Genomic DNA, 25,188 nt, shown 5'->3' on the forward strand with positions numbered 1-25,188 from the left:
ATGTGCAATAAGAATTGAATCTTTAAAAAATTGTTTATTCTTATCTAATTATGCTGTGATGATCCACAATCAGTCTTCTCTGAATAAATCCATTTAACATCTGATTTTTAAAATTGTTCGTTGAGGTAATATAAAATTTATAAAATAAAAAGTATATAATACAAACAAAGTAACCAACTTAATTAAGCCTTATGAGCCTATTTTAGTCAAAATTTATAATGGTTACAAGGTAATATCTTTATTATTTGAAAACATAGGTATTTCAAGGTCACGGTGGAATACTTAAGTAATTTAGTATTAAGGTTGCTATCCTTATTACATTATTTATTTGATAATTGGAAATATTTTATAATATGTATTTTGAAGAAATTAATTTTATTGATAATTATTTAAATAATTTCATTATTTTTAGAATATGTTAAATTTATTATTAAATAAAAAGTTAATTATTTTCTTTATTTTTGGTGTAATTTTTTGTAATTCCTTTTATAGTTATAAGCTAAGTATAATTTCATTTTATTTTAAGTTAATATAATTTTGTATTTTTTAGGTCCTAGCACAGGCCACTGAGATATTGTTTCTAAGGATTGAATCAATGAACACAGCATGCTTTGATAGGTAATTTATATATATGTATTGATATAAAGTATTTAGAAATTTTATATATATATATTTGTGAAGTATAAGAGTTCTATAAATGAGACTGGTTCAGAAAAACTTTATTTACAATCCAATTATACATGGATTCTGTCACCTTTGAAATAGTTCCCTTGGGAAGCCACACAATGCTTCAGTTTCCCATTCTTCATAGTTGTGTTGGAACTCAGAAACTGGAGTACCCTTCAGGTAATCGGTAATATTTTCTACTGTTCCATAATGGTGTTCTTTGAGGTGTTTTTTAAAGTTGAGAGCAGGAAAAAGTCGCAGGGACTCAAGCCAGGTGTATTAGGTGGTTGAGGAACTACAGGAATGTTTTTCTTTGCCAAAAATTCATTAATTGAGAGTGCAGTGTGACAAGGTGGATTGTCATGATGCAGCATCCTGTTGTCTTTGTTAGTTGGTCTCACACGAGCAACTATTTTCCACAGCCTTTCAAGAGTTTCTCGGTAAACATATTGATTTAAAGTCTGTCCTGTAGCCAAAAACTCCTTATAGACAACCATTACTATTGAAGAAACAAATTAGCATGGTTTTGATGTGCTCATTTTTGCTTTTTTGGGACGTGATGAGTTTTAAATGTGCTACTCCTTGCTCTGGTGTTTTATTTCTGGGTCGTACTCAAATATCTAAGATTTGTCATCAGTAATAACATTTTAGAAAATTATGATCATTTTCAATTCACCCTAGAAGATCATGACACACTTCTTCCCTGTTGTTTTTCTGTTCAACAGTGAGGTTTTTTGGGACCAATTTTGCACAGATTTTTTTCATGTCTGTTTCGTTTGTCAAAATTTGATGGACTGTGGTTTGGTTCAAATTCAATTGTTCTGCAATTATTCCGACAGTTAATCGTTGGTCGTACCGTATCAAATGTCTGATTCTCTCAACATTGTCTTTACTTTTTGATGTTAATGGTCTTTCAGAGTGTGGATCGTTCGTAACTCATTCTCGCCTATCTGAAATTGCTTTAAACCATCTAAAAACTTGGGCTTACGACAGAGCGTCATCTCCATGCGCCCTTTTCAATTTTGAAAAAGTTTCAGTAGCATTCTTACCAAGTTTAACACAGAACTTTATTGCACAACGTTACTCATAATTAGTATTACTCATTTTTGTAACACACAACAAAAACTTGTTTCATGAAAAGTTTGTTTATGTCTCATGTGGCAACAGTAGACTAAAAATATTAATATCTAATATCAATGTGCTGTTCATGTAACCATATGTTTACTAGTAACTTTACAGTGTTGCCACTTTCACTGCCAAAAAAAAAAACTAGTCTCATTACTTTATTTATAGACCTCTCATATACCAATGTGTAATACAATGAATGTAATTTATGTGTTGTAATTGTGCTGACATTTTTCATCCATCATGCATGATATGAAACTAATAACTGTAGAATTGTTTGTGTATGAAACAGGATACGTGTAATGTGGTTGTCTCAGGACAAAATTGAGTGCTCTAACATAAAAACCAAAAATTTCCATATCATGTTTTCTGTTTTAAACTGTATGAGGAAATTCTGAGAATATTTATAACCTATTGTGTATTTGTATATTGTTGAAGTATAATTTATATTTTAAGTACATTTCTTAGTGTAACTAGTATGATTAGATTTTCAGAATGTCAGTCCTAGTTACGAGTTTTTAGTTTTCCTCTATTTTCATAAAGAATTTCCATTTGCCATAAAAATAAAGAATTTATGTTTGTTATGTATGTTCTTATTATAATAACAAATGTGTATGCTAGTTTTTTCTATACTAAATAAAAGATTATTTAGTAAAAAAGAAATATTTTTTTAATCTGTTAAGAAGAACCATTATTGCTAAAAAAATTTCTTTTCCCCTACTACTGGTTTCACAGTCTCACTTCTCCAGTAACTCCTGCCTTTCCTTATAATGTCCTGTACTGAAAGCATGCAGTCCCATGTGATTTAAATTCCCTTTAGATGCAAATACATTTCTCCTATACCCTATACATTTCCATTGCTAACATACCTGCAGATTATAATTTGTACAAGAACACAACTGAGTCATTATTACACCTTTTAAGATAATTTTTAGGCATATCACAATCTTAGTACAAACTTCATTGCATTCCCTTTGCCGTTTCTTGCCAGGCACAAAAAAAAACTCTCAACAAAAATTTATCTAAACCACAGTTTGCTCTTCTCTACACTCATACTTCATTATGCTTCATTTGAGTTCCAACATTGACTATCATTTCTTATAATTGACTCAAGTTGTTTGAAGCTTGACACTATGTTTACCTATATATGTGATCTGTTTCTTAAAAGCAATTTATTATCTTCATAGGAAACTCTTCAGAAATATCAGTCAAACACCAATCTCAATCAAATACTTAACCTCATTACACTCTCCAACTACTTAGTCTTCAATTTTCACTCCAGTTTGTCCATTGAAATCTATCATGACAATATCATGCTTATGCATAGATTCCTGCACCATTTCCAAAAAAAACATTCAACAAAACCTTCTTTCAACTATCAGCATCATCATTTGGAGCATTAATCCTCCATTATTGCCTTATATATTGTCATAATTCCCTGAATGTTTTTATAATTACAGTAATAATTCTTTATTTATTGCTTCTTATTTAAATATTTTTTTATCTCGTTTTTTGCTTAACTGCTATAGATATTTCTGCATTTGTTTGTTTGTTTATCCATATCAGTATTATTATAAAATCTTTCATATCATTTCCTGAACCCATCTTGGTTTCCCGTAAGACAATGAGATCCATTTTGACTCATATTTTTATCATTATAAATTTTTTTAATAACATTTTCCTCAAACTGCTCAAAAATCTTACTTTCCTTAGTGGAAAGAACATTACAGCATCTAAAATTTATTGATACCTATTGATTCAGATTGCTGTTTACATCTTTGCTATTCAAAGGCTGAATTAAGAGATTTTTTGCTCAATTAAAAATTTTTCTAAGGAGTGGAGTGCAGACCCATAACAAACTCCTACTAAGAAGATCGGGAACTATGTTAGGGTCCACAGAGCCTTCTAACTACGTTAGAAGGCTCTATTCCATTCATTAATAACAGTAGGCAAAACTGGCATTTGATGGCGAAGATCAATTTGATATTAGCTTTCCCTGCTAGAGCTCTTTACCAAATTTTTGCCAGCCTTTGAGTTGTATCTTTTAATGAAAAATCTGTTGATCCATTAATACAGAAATTTTGGTATCCAATTTTCATGTATGGATTACCACAGTCTGTTTTGGTTCAGCATTATTCTTAAGTTTTATTAATTATTTTCCATGCTGAGTTATGATTAATAATATAAATTGTGAATATGTACTGTTGCTGATATCACAACAGTAGTCAGACTGAAATTGAGGCTTTAATGAGGCAGTAGTATCTTCAAACAGTAACCTGAATTTACAGTAACTTGAATTTGTGTGATATACTTGTGTTTATTTTTGAGGGTGAATGTTTGAACTGTAGTAGTGTGCATGCGGTTGTGTGATAGCACAGAGATTGTTTAAGTTATTTTAACTTTTTTAGTATGTTTCTTGGCAAGGATTTTAAGCTTAGTAGTTTTAAGGCTAGTCTATTCTGCCATATCTGTTGAGATTGTTGCTGAGTTATTAGTTCAGGTGGGAAATCTTGTTCTTGCTAATTATTCCCAACCAGTTTTGTGAACTAACCGCAAAGTAATTGAAGAAAACATACCAATAGCATTTAAATGGTGAGAACATGACTAGACAAAAGGCTGAAGTTAGTTGTGGAGAAGAGCTAGAAGTCCTCATTATGGTCGGCAGGGGAAAACTTCCCTGTAGAGTTGCTCAGATAGGCAAGTCGGTCATACACCCAGTCGTGTCTGTTAAATACCTGGGGATATGGCTGGACAGAAGAAGGAGCTATATGGTCCATATCCTCAAAACAGTTTAAGATGGTAGTGCTCTAGCTCACAAGATTTATGAGAAATGTAGGAGGACCAAGACCATCAAATAGAAAATGCTGGAAACTGTGGTGGAGTTCATAGTTGCATATGCAGCTCCATTGTGACACTATGCATTGAGTTACCCGAGGTGCAGAAAGGTGGAAAAGGCAGTTATTGGGGCATGTTGTATAAGGGGGAGGGAGGGGTTTTAGTCTGTGAGAACCTGACACTGCTGCCTGTGCGGGCAGGCAGTGGTTGGCAGAGCTTTTAAATTAAGCCGCTTTGAATAGTTTTAGTTTAAATAACTGCACTACCAAATATGGTAAAATTGTAGTGATTCGAGTTTTAGTTTGATGTTAAACTGCCGTTTAAAATCTGTACTGAATTTCTGAAGGAAAGCTTATATAAAATTAATTTGCTTCATTCGATTGTTATGCAGAATTTTAGTGATCGTTACTTGTAAGGACTATTAATGTGCCAGAGTACTGGTTGGAAAGAGATTTTAAATTTGCAAAAAGAAAGGCTGTTGGTACTGTAATTGTTGCTGTTCTAAGAGGTTATTTTAATTAGTTATTAATCACTCTTGGCACTGCTTATAAAATGCGATATTCTTTCTTTAAATAAGGATATTGGGAAAGTACTACCTAGAGGCAGTTATTGCTGTAGATTATAAAGGAATCCAAAGTTAGCATTGAAAGCTGGGCTGTTTGGTAATCATTCATGTGTAAGCTCTTCAAAGAGGAGTGGGTTTGATATATGATGAGAGTTTGACAAGTGACTGATGAAGATGGAAGGCGTGTCACAAAAGAAAAAAATTTGGCTTGTTTGTAAGATATCTGTATATTAGTTTCTATCATAATATCTCTTTTATTATATTATTATTATTATGCTTTTACGGCTAACATGGGACCACTTAAGTCAATTTTAGTTGGATCTTTTCTGAGAAAAGCGTGTTATTTTACTCTTCCGAGCTACCCAGTATTTCTTCATCCGTTCAGATCTTGCTTTCTTTTCTTCATCCATAAACACCCTCTTCGTTGTATTTTGTCGTTTGTCTGTCTTTTTTTTAAATCTAATGCTTTTGTCTTTAGCTTTGTAATTTTTCCAGTTTTATTCTGTAGGTCAGTCAGGGAAATTCCCAATTCTTTCATATCTTCTCTAATTTCTTTGATCCATCCTACTTCTAGCTTTTGGAACCAGAGCTTTTCAATGATATTTCTTGACAGTCTTGTTTCCGGTGTCCTTATGAGATGACCAAAGAAAGAGATTCTTTTTTTCCGCATAGTATCAGTAACAGGCTCTATTTCTCGATACACCACCTCATTTGGCACAATCCACCATTGGCCTTCTTTTTGGTGTTTTTTATTGATACACGTTCTGACAATTCTCCTCTCTATTTTCAGAATTTTTTCAATTCGGTTTTTCTGAGTGATTTTGAAAAGGGTCTCGCTTCCGTAGGTGACTTCTGGCTGTACTACAGTTTTATAATGTTTTAGTTTTGTTTTAGCAGAAAGGCATTTTTTATATATATTGACCAAGTTAATTTTTGGGATTTAATCATTTTATTTGCCCTGTTTTGCCATGTCACTTTTTCATTTAAATTATAAGTTATTATTTCCCCTAGATATTTAAATTGTTTTACTATTTTAATTTTCTGATTGTTTATTGTAATGTGCTCTATTACCAGAGGATCTATGGCCATTAGTTCAGTTTTTCGAAAGAGATATGAAGCCCTATCTTTTGTGCCAGGTTTTGAAGGCTCATGATTTGTGTTTTGGCTTCTTGAATATTATTTGCTAAAAGAGCGAGGTCATCTGCAAATCATAGGCAATTTAGTGTGATGGAGTTTTTCTTAGTACCCATTTTTATATTTTTGGGATTTATTTCATACCATTTTCTCATGACAAATTCGAGGGCGCAGTTAAAAAGGAGTGGTGAGAGGCCGTCTCCTTGCCTCAATCCAGTTTTTATGTAGAAGAGTTGAGAGAGTTCACCTCTGAATTTCACTCTGGTCTGGTTCACTCTGGATTGGAAGGGCTTTATAAATATGGTAATGATTTTAATTCCTGTATGTGAATAAAAGAAGTGAATTTATTGTTGTCCCTACTGATAGAATTCCATTCTAAGAAAAATCTCCTTATATGCTAATGTAATTGTATTCTCTTGCTCTCTAATGTTCTCAGTTATAAGTGCTAAATTTTGCTGTAAAATGAAGAATAGTTAAATTAATTTCATTAGAAGAAATTAATGTATATTGTAAAGCAAGGCCTAGTTGTAAAAGTGACAATATGTACAGTATATTAGTTTATAATATTTTTCTTGTTTTAATGTTAGTTTTCAAATGCACTAATGTTGTTTGTGTGTTCTTTTGTGTATAATTTGATAATGTTTCTATCAACTGGTTTTTTTTTTATTAATCTTATATCTATTTTTGATAATAAGAAAATATTAATTTTTCAGGTTTGTCAATTGGTTTGCCTATCATCTGAGTAATTTTCAGTTCCGTTGGAGCTGGGAAGATTGGGATTCTTGTTTGATCCTTGATCCTGAACATCCGAGGCCAAAATTTATTCGAGAAGTATTACTGAAAGCGTTGAGGTAAGCAGACATTTCTTTTTACAAGTAAAAAAAAAGTTATTAAAACCTGAACAACCTGCTGTGTAAACTATGCAGTTTTATACAAGATAACTATCTCAGATTAAAATTAGTGATTAGATTAAAGGAAATAATGGAATGTTAAGTATTGGACACTATAGTGAACATAATTGCCTACTGCTCTTTAGACTGTAGGTATTGAAGACTAACTATTAAGTAATTTTAACAATTAATTAAATTGTGTTTTTTCATGGTAGGTGTAACATCTTAAAAGTACAAGTTGTCATTGTTTTGTGTAATAATGTGGGTGATTAATTATTTTTCATTTTTAATTTAAAAATAAAATTCAGAAAAAATTGACAGTTTTTATTTTCTGGTGTAGAAAAAAACACAACAGGGATGATCAAAAATTTACTAAAAGTATGTAACCACTTTGAAAAGTGAAAACCAGATTTTCCAAGGTCAGTGTGGATATAAAAAAATTAAAGGCTATTTTTTGGACAATTTAAAAAATAGATTTACAGTAAATATAAATCAGCTGTATTAATTCACTAGGAAAAATGTATTGAAAAATGTATTTCATCGGCAGTTGAAAATGTTTATAAAAGTTAATTATAATCTACTTACTTTGTAATATATATTTTTAACACTTTTCTGTGTTTGCTCTTATAGAAGAAATCTCAGCTTTCAGAACGTTTGAAGGTATGAATAGTTGATAAAAATCATGTGAAAAATAAAAATACAGAGAGTATGTTTATGTTTATCATCTCAATCTCTGATATGTATTATAGAAAAAGTGACTAGAAACATGGTGCTAAAAAGTAAAACTAATTCCGTAAATTGGTGTAATCAGAATTTCTTAAACCATGTTTTGAGTCGTGGGACAGAAGTAGGTCAATCACAATCTGATTTATAAGGAGTCACAGTATGATTTAAATGGAGCTAAGTATGTGTCTGGTGAAAAATTTTTGGGGTGCCATAAAGATGTTTGGATTAATTGTTCCCAGTTCTTGGTTAATCCTATGAAGCACGTAGGGCTAATTTATTCATCTGCTGGATAAAGCAAAAGAGATTTATGGTGTGAGCAAATGGAGATTTTATAGAGTTTGATTGTTTTATATTGGTGGAAAAATTTTAGACAAAGAACGTCAGATTTAGCATGAATTGTACATAAGGGTTGTACACCGGCTTAGGATTTATAATGAGCAAGAAAAATTCTAATGATGCAAAAAAGGGAATATTATTAGTTTACTAAATAATTGTGGTAATATTTATAATTTTTAATCATAAATTGGGGTTTGTGAAGGCCTGTAAACCTTTTTTCTTGCCATTTTATTAAAGTGGTAGATCCAAGTAGGAATTGATTATGACTCCTTAACAAATTTTTGCTTGAACATTGTGAAAATAATAATTGTTATAGAAAATTGGAGTGGTTTGGTTACATTGCAAAATTTACCATTGATATTCCTTAAAATAATTTTACATTAATATACAGCAGGAATTTTAAAGATCTGATTAACATTAAATGTAAAAAGATGTTAAATCTTTGAAAAAATAAAATTTTATAATTTTAAGTGGCAGTATATTAGGGGGATTTGAAAGGAACATTTATTTATATACATAAAGTATAGAGGAGAGGAGCATCTGTTACTGACCTGTTTTGAGTAACATTAAAAAATATAAATTTATTTAAAATTTTAGGATTTTGAAGGACACTTTTCAGATCATATGCCTGGATTTTGATAGTTTTATGAGTGAATTTTATATTAGGCACAAGGAAATATGCTGTTACAGTTTGCTAAATTGAGCTTTATTTGATTACAGAATAGATTAGTAGAGGGTTGTGGCAATTCCAGATGTGATAGTAATTATGCGATTAATTTATTGAATGAGCTTATGATTTTGCTTACAATAAAATTTTTACAAAACTAATCTAAAAACTAAGCATAATTGTGGTTTAGCAAAGAGTGTGATAAGAGCTTGTCCTTGAAAATTAAATTTTTGCTTGCTTATTAAATTTTTTTAGAAAAGTAAATATTGCACAAGTTTAAAATTATTATTTAAATGTGGTGTGAGAGTGTAAATTAATATATAGCAAAAAAGCTAACGACACAGTTGTAGGACTTTCCTGTCATGCAGCTACAGCTGCTTTCTATATGAACTGCCAGCCTCTGTAGTGCGAATGGTAGTGTCTCAGCCTTTCATTTGGAGGTCCTGGGTTGAAATCCGAGTCAGGCATGGCATTTTCACACGCTGCAAAAAATGTCATTCATCTCATCCTCTGAAGCAATACCTAACGGTGGTTCCGGAGGTTAAAAAAAAGCTATATAGCTATAAAAACTATATTCATAGGTAGGCATGTCTGTTTAGTAACTTAATGATCCTATCAATTCAAAACTGTGTACATAATTTTACGTGAAAAACATGGGTCACTATTGGTACCAAAAGGATGAAAAGTTCCAAGAAGAGAAGTTACGAGAGGCTAATTATGTAGTTAAAATTATTATAGAAAACAATGAAATGAATGCAGGAATAAAGGTGTCAAATGAATTGTAGTAATACTACAGTTATATAAAGGTACTTACTATTTTATTGTTTTGACTGTCATAATGAAGGAGAATGAGAAAAGATTAAGCACTTAAAAAAATAAATTACTGCTTAAAATATGTTGAATTAAATGGAAGAGCTGAAAGGTACGCACCTAGCATAATATAAATAGTAAGAGGAAGAAAAGTGAGATGTGAGTGGTGATGTACATCAGAAATATATGGTGGTCAGTAGAAGAAAAAGATACTTAGATGTAGGTGGAGTAAAAATTTTCCATTGTTAATAAGTAGGTAGAAAAAGCTTTGAATTAATCTAAGTGGAGTCTTGTTGCAGAAGAAGTCATTGACCCTTGGAGTTTTATGACCGAACTGAATTAGTATAGAATTGGATTGTTCATAAGCACTATTGTATTTGGGAACAAACATAACTGCTGTCTGGATTTATTTTATTATCTAATTTATTTACTTATGAAAAGCTGTTTTGAAACAACTTGTTAAAAATAAACTTAGTAGAAACTAATGATTGGTTGGTGTGGAAATTGTTCTATGTACACTGTGTTTATCTTGCCTAACTGTTAACAAAAAATTTGGGTATTACAGTTTTCATTATTTGTTTTTAGGTTGTCATATCATCAAAGAATTAAGGATATAATGCCTTCTACTTATGAAGTAATGATTCCATCCAAGCCAGAACCAAAGTTTAAATATGGCGCTGAAAATGCTGGTGAGTAATACAGATTTAGAGAACAAAATATCTTGTAATTTTTTCTCTGCTGATTGGAGGTTATGTATGTAATGCATTCAGAGAGGGTATTTATTAATTCTATCATTACAGTCTTTCTCATATGAGTGATGTAAACAGCTCAACTTAAATACTTATAAGCATTTATAACTTTAAAGTATTTCAATATTTTATTTATCCAAAATTTTGACTTTCTTAGTCTATATATATATTCTATTAAATAAACCACCTAACAGGTATTGTAAAGTCGTGCAACCCAAATGTCAACAAATTGTTTTTTTATAAAGCTTATTTATTACTTTTTTTTATTGATTTTCAAAATAATATTAACATTAACAAAAGTATTACAAGTTTATAATAAGTGCTGGAAATGTTCACCATGATTTTCAGTGCATGCATTAACATGTTTTCTTACATTGTATGCAGCCGTTTTCACTGTAGCAGTAGTGATATTTGATATACAGTCCTCAATATTTTGGTTAAGTTTATCAAAGTGTATGTGGGTTGTTTGAGTACATATTACCTTTTAAAAAGCCTCATAAATAAAACTCGGGAGGACTCAGGTCCAGTAAACGAGGAGGCCATAGACCAAGAGAAATTATCCGGTCATCGAAGAAATCACAAAGAAATTGCATACTACTGTTCACAGTGTGTGCAGTTGCTCCATCTTTTTGCCAGCAATCATGTTCACCAGCACATAGCAAAGGTATAAACTCCATGATTATTTCTTGATACCATTCGGCTGTGATGGTCTCAAAAAAAAAATAAAGGCCTGACAATTTTCTGACAAGATACACCACACCAAACTACTCCACAACTTGTTGCGAATGTAATGACTGTTCATGGAACACATTGGGGTTCTCTGAAGATCATATTCTGTAATTTTGACTGTTGACATATCTGCTAAGATGAAACAAAGCTTTATCATTGAAAAAACCTTGTTAGAACAGATATGTCACGAATGAAACTTCTAAACCACCAACAATACTACATTCCTTTCTCCTTATCTGGTTCTTGGAGCTGATGACTTAGGTTAATCCGGTATGGATGTTATTTTAGAACTTTAGTACCCTTATGAACACTTCCATAAGATAGCCCAATCTGGTTAGAAGGTTTTTGAAGAAATGTTTTTGGAGAATGAAGAAGTGTTTCTTTGATTGAAGTGTTTTTTTTGTTTAACTTTCATCAGTTAAAACACTTGGACAACTGGAATGCTTATGGTTATGCACACTACCTGTATCCCAAAATGCTAAAGTAAACGACATATAGTGAATTTGTTTGGCACATTGGCATCTGGAAAAGCATTTAAAAAATTTTCTTGACGCTTTTGTACGATTTCGTTTCACATTAACTCACAACAATTAAGACATGTTCTTGCATAAAAAACATTGCTGCTCGGACTAAACAAACTGCTTGGTGCCACATCTACTGTTGCCCAGAGGCGTGATCTAGCAGTGCTACCATCCTCATTTTGTTGCACAAAAAATTACCCTAATTAAGTATCTTTTATAAATTTAACTGTCATTTCTTCAAAGCAGAAAAAATTTGGGTTGTGCTACTTTATGATCACTCCGTAATACAGAATATTGAGATGAGACACACTCGTATCGTACCTTAATTTTTCATGAAAGTACTTTTGCGGGATCCTCCCTTACCAGTCGTGATTGAAATAATTCCGTTATTGCATAAAAAAAATTAAAAATAAAAATACTAAAATTGGTTATTAATCTGAATGAGTGTTATCGGTATTTAATACCGTTTCCCTCAAACACTTATCTGAAATTTAAATTTTATTTATATATGTAATATTTTTCTAATATATATAATTTTATGTCATCTTTATTAATTGCTAATATTTCTAAATTTGTGTTGCTATCAGAAATAGAATGTTTATTATTTATTAGATGGTCTGCCATATTAGATTAACCTAGTTTATTATTTTTGTAATTTCTGTAATGTTCAAGAAGTCTAGTTTTAAAGGATCTATGTTTTTCCTATATAAATACAATCACAATCATTATATTTAATTTTATAAATCCCATACAGATTGTTTTTTTATTATTATTAGTTTTGTTTTTTTAAATATTTTATGTGGTTATTAGGTTTGGATGCTGATTTAAGTTTTCTTTATTGTAAGTTTTAGTAATGTTTTCAATGATATTATTGTATAAATACTTATATATATATATATATTTTCACTCTTTTTTGTTTTTATTGTATATTAGTTGTAAGGTAGTTATTTTGTTATTGTATTTGGATAGTTTTTTTTATAAATATTATTAATTAAAGTAGTTTCATACCCAATGTCAACCACCAAGTGTTTTAAGATGTTTATTTCATTATTTAACTTTTCTTTGTTATTATTTATGTATTATGCATATAACTGTTGAAAATGGATATGATGCTACTTTAATAATATTTATAAAAAAGAACCATCAAAACAGAATAACAAAATTGCCTTAAACCAATAAAAAATAAGACACAAAAGAGTGAAAAATATACATGAAATATTTATACAATAATATCATTGAAAAAATTACTAAAACTTACAATAAAGAAACATTTAAACCAGCATACAAACCTATCACCACATAATAAAGTATGTAAAAAAAATTAATAATAATAATAATAAAATTAACAATTTGTGGGATTTATAAAATTAAATGTAATGATTGTGATTGTTTTATATAGGAAAAACAAATAATTCCTTTGTTTACTTGAACATTTTAGAAATTACAAAAATAATAAAGGTTTTTCTAATATGGCATTGTTTTCCCCTGAAAGAAGTATATTAATTTATTAATTTTTTTTATGATTGTAACATTAAAGTATTTAATACATTAGGTGTTTTTCCTGAGATTATTGATGTTTAGTGTACAGTCTGATTTATTCAATATTTTTAATTTTCCAGTCATTTGAAGGTACACTTATAAAACTGGTTTTGTAAAATTTGAGGGCAGTCCAAAAAATAATGAGACTAATTTCTACAGAGAAATTTAGAGCATGTAACCTGGCAGTCCTGTGTGCATACAAGTCCCAAGATGTGTTGTTTACCTCCTGTGCCAATTTCAAGTTGATTTTTGTAATCACCGAATGTAAATTTATGTTAGGTAAATGTCTACCAAGGAAAAAAAATTGGTCAATGTTGTGTGATTTAGTTTTGTGCTCATTTAAAAAAAAAAACATCAGCTTCGGAAATGTACAAAATGTTGAAAGAAACATTCAATGAAAATATGGGATGGCCGAGCACATTGATTAACGCAACGAGCATCATCATTTGAGAAGATTGTTATATTGATGTAGAGCAGTTGAGGGAACTGCTATAAAACTCAAAAAGCAGTTCACACAATATTCTGAGCCAGTAGATGCATATGAAATGTATTGCATGTGATTGGGGTTTATGGTTTTTAACTCCTGACCAAATGGATTAATGCATATTTGTATGCAAAGAATAGTTGGCTCACTACAAGACGGAAGGAACACTTTTTTTGCCTAATAAGGTAACCGCTGACAGTGTTGGATGATCCATTATGATCCTGAGATCAAGCAACACAGCTCCTAATGGAATTTAACTTCTTCACCACGTCTGAAAAAGGTGAAAGGCGCATGCAGTGATGGTATAGTCATGATGATCATTTTTTGATCATGAAGGATTAATTTATCAATATCATTTACCTATAGGGATGACTGTAAGTAATCTTTAGTAATCGGTGTGCTAAAGATAATTCTGATTCGCTTCAGAAAAAACACTCTGGAAAAAAAGTCTGAGAAATACAGTTACATTATGATAATGCGTGTCCCCGTGTTGTTCAGATAGTCGTGAATTTTTGAACTGACAAAAAATTAAAATGATCCCTTACCCACCATACAGCCTAGATCTAGCTCTGTGTGACTTCTGGTTGTTCCCAGAGGTGAAGGAAGACCTGAAAGGGTGAAAATTTGAGATGAGAGGATATAAAAGCTGAGTGTGCAAAATGCAAAGTGATTTTGAAAGGTGGCCTGGATTTTGTGATTTAAAAGTGGATAAAGCACTGGAAGCAGTGTGTTGCTCTTAAGGGAGACTATTTTGAAAAGGAACATGTAAATTTAGATTCAGAATAAAGTTGTTTCTAACTGCAGCTGTTGTTTCATTACTTTTTGGACCACCTGGTAGAATAGAATTAGATATTCTGGATTGTTTTGATATCAACGCAGTTTTGATTCAGAACTTTTTTATGTATTTGGATTTTGTATATAAATCATATTGAAAAGCTTAACAATGGAAATGATCTAATTAGATTGAAAAGATGCAGTATTTAAAATATAAATGCAATGTACTTAACATAACTAACGTTTAGTTTTTGCTTCTTTGGTTTTTTTTTTAATGAAGAATTTATTTATTTCTTTTGAATTTTTTCTGTATTGTACCTATTTGTTTGCTGTAAATTTAATTTATTTTAATTCTTTATTTAATTCAGTTTTGTTATTGTGTGATTATTTACTAAATCTGTCCATTTGAAATCAAGTGATTCTCATATTTGAAACATATATATATATATATATGGCATCACAGTCTATGCATTTAATTTTATATGTACCACTTAGGTTAAATTTGTCAAAAATATATTAGTGTTATAATTAAAGAAGTTTTTCGAAATATTATTTACTGGTTATATGCAATTGTATATTGTTCTTTATTATAAATATTTACTATTTTATTTGCATTTTTGTTTATATAATTGTATATATTCTATCATAATTTTTGGAACCATTCACTGGAATAAGGATAGCGTTTTTGTAATTATATTTCTTCTATAAATATTCCCTGTAAATGTTATAAGATTTATTATAATCTTATAATTAAGATTTATTATAAGATTTTAGATAAGATTTATTATAATATTCCCTGTCAATATAAGATTTATTGTAAAGCTATATTTTTTTATATATTCCAGTTCATTATTTAATAACACTTCATTGTTATGCGAATAAATCATAGTTCTATGTATCATACCATAGTAACTGATTATCTTATGTGAAAATGGGTTATTTGAATTATTATGATTGGTTGTATTACTATTGGTAGATTTTCTATTTACACTTGTTTCAATTGTGTTATTGTTATTAATTTTTATGTTTATATCTAAAAAAATGTATGGTCCTGTCATTGTCTGTTTCCGTAGTAAATTTGATTTTATTATTAAATGAATTTAGCTTGTTTAATATTATTTGATGTTTCAGTGGATGACATACTTGTAATATTTAACTCTAACATAACATTGGAACATCAGATAATATTGAACAAGCTAAATTTATTTAATAATGAACTCAAATTTACTATGGAAACAGACAATGGCAGGACCATGCATTTTTTTTAGATATAAACATAAAAATTAATAACAATAATGAAATTGACAAGTGTATATAGAAAACCCCTACCAACAGTAATATAACCATTCATAAAAACTCAAATAACCCATTTTCACATAAAAGAAACACTTTAACTATGGTGTGGTACATAAAGCTGTTATTTATTCACATAACAATGAAGTGGTATTAAATAATGAACTGGAATATATAAAAAATATATCTTTACAAAATGGCTACAATAAATCTTATATTGAAAACATTTACAAGGGATATTTTAAGAAGAAATATTATTACAAAAACACTAACCTTATTCCATTGAATGGTTCCAAAAATTATGATAGAAAAAATATTTTATACAGTTATGTAAACAAAAAAACAAATAAAATAGTAAATGTTTATAACAAAAAACAACATACAATTGCATATAAACCTCTAAATAATATTTCAAAAAATTCTTTAATTATAACAGTAATATATTTTTGACAAATTTAACTTAAGCGGCATATATAAAATTAAATGCATAGATTGTGACATATAGGTAGAACTGATAATTATTTAAAGCAAGATTCTTGAAACATCTAAAAAATCTAAGAGCATTTAAAAACAAAAAAAAAATGTTTCAAATATGGCAGACCACTTGATTTCAAATGCGACAGATTTAGTAAATAATCTTAAAATATTAGAAATTTGTAACATTAAAAACAAACTGAAGTATTTGGAGAAATAAATATTTATATTTATAAATAAAGATTTCAATTTAATAAACCACCAGGTAAATTTTGAGCAGGATAATCTGTTTAAATTAGTAGGCCTGTATAATACAATTTTAACATCAGACTAGTATTTTAATCAATCATGATGTGGTTGATGAAATAGCTGAATGCTAATGATAATATAGTATGTTTAATAATTAATGATGAATCTAAAGGATTTGAAAAGGACTTATTTGAAGGTAAGAGATCAATCTTACTTTATATGTGTGTATCTGGTGGTTTATAAATACTAAATATATATTTATAGAAAATTTTTTTTATCTAAGTTATATACATACATAATTTAGATAGTGACATGGTTTTATTATGATTTAAATTTTGGGGTCAGTTTCTTACTTTAAATTTCACTTAAATTTAGAAAAATTTTTTTTACTTAAATTTTACAACACATCTGGAGATGTAGTTTATTCCTTTGCTTAATATAAATGAAAAATATTCAAAGAAATCTGAATCTGCCTACAATCTGATTGTTTCACAATACCTATGTATTTGTGTGATTTGGTGGGTGTGGCTTTGCCCTTGCATTTATGTGGAGACTATCCTATCTTGTCGCCATACAAAACTCCTCACACTGAGATGATTATTGGGTAAAGCCAGATTTTGTAATCTGGAAGCTCCTTCATCTTATGTAACCAATTCAGTGCAAAAATTTGTTATGCAAATGTTTAACAATAGCACAAAAAAAGGTAATTGGTTTTATTTGTAAATTTTGTTTGGTAACTAAACAAAATTTACAAATAAAACTATCATTCATATGAGTATCATTTTGTTTAAAATAGTTTTATTTATATTACAGAAATTTTTTTTTGAGGATAAGAAATATCTGCGAGACTTACCTTTTGGTTTACAATTCGTTGTAATTTTTTTGGATCACTAATCTTTCTGTTCTTCTCCTTCGCTAATTTTCTTGCTCTTTATTAATTTGAACAGATTTACATTAATCCTTGGGCTATGATCAGTGATGGTGTGTGTAATAAATTATGTCTTCCTAAATATTATATTTATTACACAAAAAAAATGACAAAACATTTAAATAAATTTATTATTTTTTTGTTATTAATTAATAATAAATTATAAAAAAAAAAAATTGTAGTAATTTCAACAATTTGAGTAGTCATGTTATGCATAGAAAACCCTTTCTTTTTTTTCTTATGTCTAACTTCTATGATCCTTTTTTTTTTGTAATCAGTCATTTGACTGGTTTGATGCAGCTGTCCAAGATTCCCTATCTAGTGCTAGTCGTTTCATTTCAGTATACCCTCTACATCCTATGATCCATTGTTTCTTCTAATTAATCTCTAGTTCTTCACCCGCAGTTATTAATTAATACTTATTTAATATTTTTTCTGTAGTGTTTTCTTCAAAGGCTGATTATTATATTAATCCAGAAATTAAGCACACATTTACCTAATTTCACTTATCTCTTTTGATGGACTTGGAAACTTGTTTGACAGAAGACATCTTAAAATAAATTCAGTTGGATTTGGGTGATTATAAAAATGCCCATGATACCAAATTTTAATGAAAAGGTCTTAACTAATCTGTGTCAAGAACCTGAACTAAGATTTGATCATTATGTATGTTCTAAAATTAGTTCTTTGTGAATAATCCTTGTTACAGATTTTTGCTAATAAAATTCCTTTTTGAAAGTTGCGTCACTTTCCCACCAGTGGGCATATTGCCCAGTACTTGTTATTGTTTTGATTAAAAATTATCTACTCTGGAAGCTATCTTCAATGGATGGTATGTTAAAAGCTGAGGACATCATCTATTCATTATTTTAAAAGAGACTCTACATTTCAAAAATATTATAGAAGCTTTTATATTTCTAGTTAATATTGTTATTACTTGGTTAAAATTACAGGAAAACTTGTTTTTTCTGGACTTACCTTTTGTTTGTAGATGCTTTAAAGAATAAAAACAATTGGGTACAGTTTTATTATTTCAAGATCTTTCTTATAAATACCTCTTAATGTATCTTCATTTATTATTGTGTATTTTAAATTTCAAACTGTTAAGAAAATGATCAAATGTCATAGTCTAGATTTTTAGGACTTTAAATGATTCAATTTTGACATTTTGACATTGTTCTTTGCAAACATCATTTACAGTATCAATAACTAATTTTAAATTTAAACTTTTCTAATGATACACTGAACCACATTGTATAATCTAATGATTTAAAAAAAAAAAACATTTCAAAACCCTTTCAGTCATCTTTATAACCATCCTCAGTGAAATTTATGTCATCAAAATCAAAAATTCACTAAAATTACAACAATCTTGGTATTTCACTCATAATTAAAAAAGTAATTAATTATTAACTCACTTGAACAAGGTGAATACAGAAAAAAACAAAACATTAATGCACAAAAATTATGCACAACAATGTATGCAATAAGAAGACAATTCAAATTACAGTTTTTGACCACATTTGGATTTGAGTAAGCTAATGAGTAAGAAATTCAGGAATTTTTTTTATTGATACTATACCTCTTTTCATATTTAAAAATGCACTGTAACCTGTTACAGTGGTAGCGATATTATGGGAATAGTTTGTTAACAATTTTCTGCACATCTAATCATTTTTATCTTCTAAAATTTTACTTACCAAAATTCATATAAAGTCCTGAAACAGATACTCTAAAGAAATAAAAAAATGGATAAATATCAAGAAAATTAGTTGAATTTAAATGAAAATACTGTAAACAAAAAAATACAGTTTACGACTAATAATATTGAAGGATTTTCTGCCTTAATGTGTACACTAGGGCAGATGATAAGTATTTTAAAATAATACAATTTAACAAATATGTAATTATAACTCATCAGACATGAACAAATGAAAACATGGCTAGTGAAACAAGATTTTACGCTAGAACTATGTGTAAATTTTACTAAAAGAGAAAGGCTGTGTAGAATTACTATTACAGATCAGGAGTGGAGGGAATCTAGGAACAAAGTGGCACACCATCAGAGTGATAAGGTAGTTGTGCTTTTAGATTTGTGTTTTAAGTAAGGGCTATTTTAACTTTGTTGCTGATTTATACTTTGGAAGCATATAGAACTTACTTAGCATATATATATTTGTATCAGTAGTCATCTACTGATAAGAAATCATCATATTCACATTTGTTACTGTGCATACCTAATTGAAATGAATACTAAAATAAGTAGTACTGCAAAGTGTGAGGTTCAAACAGTAATTCATTTTTTCTAATGGTGAAAAACAAATTTGCTGCTGAAATCAATAAAGAAATTTGTGAACCAAATATGTGTGAAAGGAAAGTTCAAGATTGTATTGTTTGTTTTGAGAAGACAGGATGAATGTTCACGACAAAGAATGTAGCAGTCGCCTGTCTGTGATCATAAGTGATTTCCTGTAAAAAGTAAAGGAAAAAATATGAAGATTTTCTATTTCATAGTTGTCAAATGACTTTCCAAATGTTTGGATTCAGTGATTTATAAAATTTTTATGGAAAAGCTGGGCTATAAAGTTGTGCAACAGGTATGTGCCAAAAATGTGGACAGTGGACACTAGAAAAATGTCTTGCTGAAGTTGAAACAGGGGATTTTGCAGAGCCACCAAAATGGAAATTACTGCTTAACCTCTCGTGACTGAAGATGAGGCTTGGTTGTTGTACACTTAAATCGAAACAGCATTTGATGCAGTGGTGGCATTAATCTTCAAAGCTCAAATAGTTTTAAGCAAGAACAATAAGACGTGAAGCTGATGACCACTGATTTTTTTGGGGACAACAAAGGGTTATTGTTTATCAAATCTCTTGATTGTGTTTCAATACTGATACATATTTTGAAACTCTTACAAAAGCTTTTATGTGCTGTTTAGAACAAACAGTGAGGGAAGCTGTCCATTGGGGTTTTGTTTCTGTATGTCAATGCTCGACGACACACTGCAATAAAATGGGTTTAAGAATTTAAATTATTTTGCTGGAAAACCTTTGATTATCCCCATACATATAGGCCCAACTTCACACCTAGTGACTATTACCACTTTCTCCTTTTAAAACAATGGTTTTACAGTAGAGATTTGAAAAATATAAGCAAATGAAAGATGGAAGTAATCTGTTGGTTTAAATTGATGGTAGGAAAATTTTTGAAAATGACATTATAATAAAGCTAGTAATAATTGGAAAATATGTTAGATTGGTGACTATATGGAATAACGTAATATTTATACAGGTAACACATATATGTAAGTAATTTTATCTTAACTTATTTTCTGCCATTCGGTATTTTTATATCAAACAGCTTCTGCTTAAAAGCATGCATTATATTCTATAGTTCTGTGATAAACTACCTTGGTTACAGCCAGTGAATGTGTGACTTGATTATCATATTTCATGTCTCTCTCTTTTCCTATGCCTTTCATCCCTTTTTCCTTGGATAGGTAGAATAAGAATTGTGAGTTGTAATGAGAATTTTGTTAGTTGTCTCTTTGGTTCCATTTATAGCACCATTCTGGCATTTTATAGTTGTTGACAGGACAGCCTGTAATCTTTTTATTGCAATTTTGTGGAATGATAATTCAAATTGTAGACAGACCTATTGGTAATTACATCATATCTCTATATGAGTGTTGGAAATAAGAGAATAGATTTTTGAACCTTATCAACATTAATATTTAAAATATGAGATCTTTAAATAAAGTAATGAGACTGGTTCAGAAAAACCTTTTACTTAAAATCCAATCATGTATGGACTTTATCACCTTGTAAATAGTTCCCTTGCAATGCTTCAAATGGTTTTCCCATTCGTCATAGCAGTGTTAGAACTCAGAAACCGGAATATCCTTCAGATGGTTGGTTATACTATTTTTATGTTTTCTACTGTTCCAAAATGGTGCCCTTTGAGTTGTTCTTTTTAAAGTCGGGAACAGGAAAAAGTTGCAGAGACTCAAGTCAGGTGAATAAGGTGGTTGAGGAATTACAGGAATGTCCTTTCTTTGCCAAAAACTCTGAGCGTGCAGTGTGACAAGGTGCATTGTCATGATGCAGCATCCAGTTTGTCTTTGATGGCTGATCTCACGCAGGCAACTCTTTTCTGCAGTCTTTCAGGAATTTCTCTGTAAACATATTGATTTACAGTCTGTCCTGTAGGCAAATCCTCATTATGGACAATGCCATTACTATCAAAGAAACAAATTAGCATGGCTTTTTTGATTTTGTATTTGCTCATTTTTGCTTTTTTTGGATGTGATGATTTTGAAGTGTGCCACTTCTTGCTCTGGCATTTTGTTTCTGGGTCCAACTCAAATATCCAAGATTCATCACCAGTAATAACATTTTTTTAGAGAATCAGGATTCAAATCAGGATTTCAATTTGCCCTAGAAGACAGAGGCACTCTTCCACCGTGTTGTTTTTCTGTTCAACAGTGATTTTTTTTAGAACCAATTTTGCACAAACTTTTTCATGTCCAATTCATTTGTCAAAATTTGATGGACTGTAGTATCGTTCAAATTCAATTGTTCTGCAATCATTCAGACAGTTAATCGCCGGTTGTACAATATCAAGTCTCTGTTTCGCTCAACATTGTTGTCACTTTTTGACGTTAATGGTCTTCCAGAGTGTGGATCGCCCGCAATTGATTCTGGCCATCCAAAAATGCGTTAAACCATTTAAAAACTTGGGCCCATGAGAGAGCGTCATCTCCATACTCCCTTTTCAATATGAAAAAGTTTCAGTAGCATTCTCATCGAGTTTAACACAAAACGTGATTGCACAACGTTAATCATAATTAGTATCACTCATTTTTGCAACATACAACAAAAACTCATTTCATGAAAAGTTTGTTTACATTTCAATTGGCAACAATAGATTAAAAATATTAACACCTAATGTAAATCAGTTGTTCATGTTTACTAGTAATTTAACAGTGTTGCCACTTTGGCTGCCAAACAAAAAGTCTCATTACTTTATTTATAGACCTCGTATGTCTTATTTTCAAGTTTTAAACCCAATTTCTTCATCAGTGAATCTTATATCACATTTATGTGAAGTTTATCACATTTCATTTAAAATAGGAGTGTTTACATAGCATATTTTGTTTTACATTCTGTAGTATGCTAAAGTAATTTTGAATAGTTTTGTATTATTTAGGGTAAGTTTGTAATATATAAGGTATATTGGCAAGACAGGTGTGACAATAATTCAGAAATTAAAGTTTTATAATATTTTATTGGATTTAAACATTTAAAAAAAAATCGTTACTTGTTTATTTACAGTTTTACAGTGAGCTATTTAACATAGGATAGTTGTTATGTTCTGTATTACAACTATAACAAATCTTTATTTTAATTGGATGAACATACATGTACACATATTCTAATGACAATTTTAGTTGAGGCTGTTGTTTAAATGAAGATAACTTGAAGTATTATTCTTTTTAAAAAAAAAATTGCAGTTCACAGTCAGCTGTGGGAAAAGGAAATGAAATGTTTACATTTAGTATCGTCTATTTGAAGAAATGCACATACCCATTTGCATTTATCATTAACACATATTATGTCATTCTTTTTAATGTATATGTATTTAAAAATCAGTTGATCAATTTCAACAATTCATTGTGATTGACCAATTATAATGTTCTGATTCATTCAGAAATCTTTTCCTTCGCATTTAAATCTCTTTAATTGATATTTTTGTACTTTGATATTATGTTGTAGCTATATTGTTATTATGTGTTATAAAAAGAATATGTTGAAATTATATTGATAACTTTGGCAGTCGTGTGATAACTGAATAGAATGTTTTTATTGTGAATAGTTGTTTTAAACTCTTGTAAGAAAGTCACAGTGTATGTTACTCTGGAGTCTCAACTAAATGTGTCATTGAGTTCACTTACATAATTTAATGGCTATTAGAATGCCTTCTGGTTGAAAATAATTGTGTTAAATTTCTGTCAGATTGCTTGTTTATTGGTATCAGTGCGTCGTTCACATAATGTTGAACATCTTTATATGATTCTGTTATTTCTTCATTTAAAAAATCATCATAATTTGTATTATCAAGAATGTCTGAAAAATTTTGTTGTATTGATGATGTGTTATTGATTGGCTGTTGATTTTTTGAATTTGATGTAAACTGTGGTTGTTCATCAAATAAATCAAATGTCAATGAAGCAAATAAATCTGCTAATTGATTTCTTGCTTCTTCTAAGTAATTTGTTGTTGTTTCTGTTGCTGTGGTTGTAGTAGATGGTATTGTAGTGACTGTTGCTGTTGATATAGTGTTCAATGTGTCTGCCTGGTTTATACCCGTTGTGCTAATGACTGTGTGTTCATTTTCTAATTGTGTTGCCAGTGTTGTCTTTATTGTAGTTGTCATTAAAAGTTCTAAGTTTTGTGTTAACATAATTTGTTTTGGATCTTCGGTTGTTATTTTGTTAGTTTCTTCTAAATTAGATTGATTGGAAGATTTTTTTTCAGTATCATCGCTGATCTTGTTACTGTCAGTTGCAATTTGTGGTTGTATTTCTGTAGTAATATTAGTTACAGGAGTTATCACTTCTGTTACATTATCTATCACAGTGTTAATCTGTGTACTAGATTCACTAAGTATGTTACTATTTATGGTACTGATTCTACTTGTAGTATCTTTTTTTATTATGTTTCTATTTGGGGATGTTTTAATGAATATTAACTTTGAGTCTTCACCAGATCCATCTAGATTACTTATACTTGCTGATGTTGTTGGTTGTAATGTTGTAGTAGTTAATTCTTCTCTTGATGTATCTATTGCTGCATTTGTTGCTGGAGCTTTTTGTGGTTGTTCTGTAGTTTTTGTTGGTATTGTAATTGTTGATGGTAATGGGAGAGATGGATTGTTGTTTAATTTAGTAATTAATTCAACATCATTATTGGTTATGTTTACTGTCTGGTTGCTTGACGATGAAGTCAATGGGATTGTAACCGTTTTTGTTGTAGCTGTTGTAGGTAATTCAAACTGATTTATATTTTGTACAGGTATTTTATTTGACACTGTCAGTGATATATATGGTACTGTTGGAGTAATACCCGCTAAAGTTTTTACTGATACCTGTGACTCTGGATATTTTTGTATTACTAAAAATCTGCTTTGATCATGATTTATTTTCTCTTCACTCTGTGATATATAACTGGGTTGTATATATAATGGATCTGGTTCAGAGTATTGAATATATGGTTTAGATGGATGAAAATCTGGTGATATTTTTGGTTTATTTCGTTGTTCAGTGATATACTTCCTTATTGCATCTTCATACCCCTTTAAATATCTTGAGTCATATTCTTTTTCATAAGAATCATGCCTATATGAATCGCGATTATACACCTGTTTTAATGAATCATGCTGAATTGGTATAAAACTGTCATACTTATGATCAGGAAGTTGAAACTCTCGGTGTGAATTTCCTGGGACATATGCTAGTACTAATCCTGTTTAAATACATATAAAAATTGATTTTAAAATAATATTTTACTATCAAAACAAATTTCTAAATAAATTTGCCTTAAAATTACATATTTAGAGATATTACATGTTTAGAGAATTTCGAAATCACAAAATTAATAATTGTATTTTGGCTGATTATTCTAGATATATCCAC

At 29.7% G+C, this 25,188-nt stretch overlaps 1 protein-coding gene across 1 annotated transcript in view; it reads left to right on the forward strand.

The window, feature by feature from the left end:
- Positions 1-25,188, forward strand: part of Cbp80 (Nuclear cap-binding protein subunit 1) — a 152,319-nt gene that overhangs the window by 67,876 nt on the left and 59,255 nt on the right. Inside the window, exons 9-11 of the mRNA XM_075375264.1 lie at positions 551-618; positions 7,039-7,176; positions 10,340-10,443. Coding sequence (XP_075231379.1) covers positions 551-618; positions 7,039-7,176; positions 10,340-10,443 — 310 coding nt within the window. The remainder of the gene's footprint in view (positions 1-550; positions 619-7,038; positions 7,177-10,339; positions 10,444-25,188) is intronic.

The sequence above is a fragment of the Lycorma delicatula genome, chromosome 1 (assembly GCF_047948215.1).
Source record: "Lycorma delicatula isolate Av1 chromosome 1, ASM4794821v1, whole genome shotgun sequence".
NCBI classification, from domain to species: domain Eukaryota; kingdom Metazoa; phylum Arthropoda; class Insecta; order Hemiptera; family Fulgoridae; genus Lycorma; species Lycorma delicatula.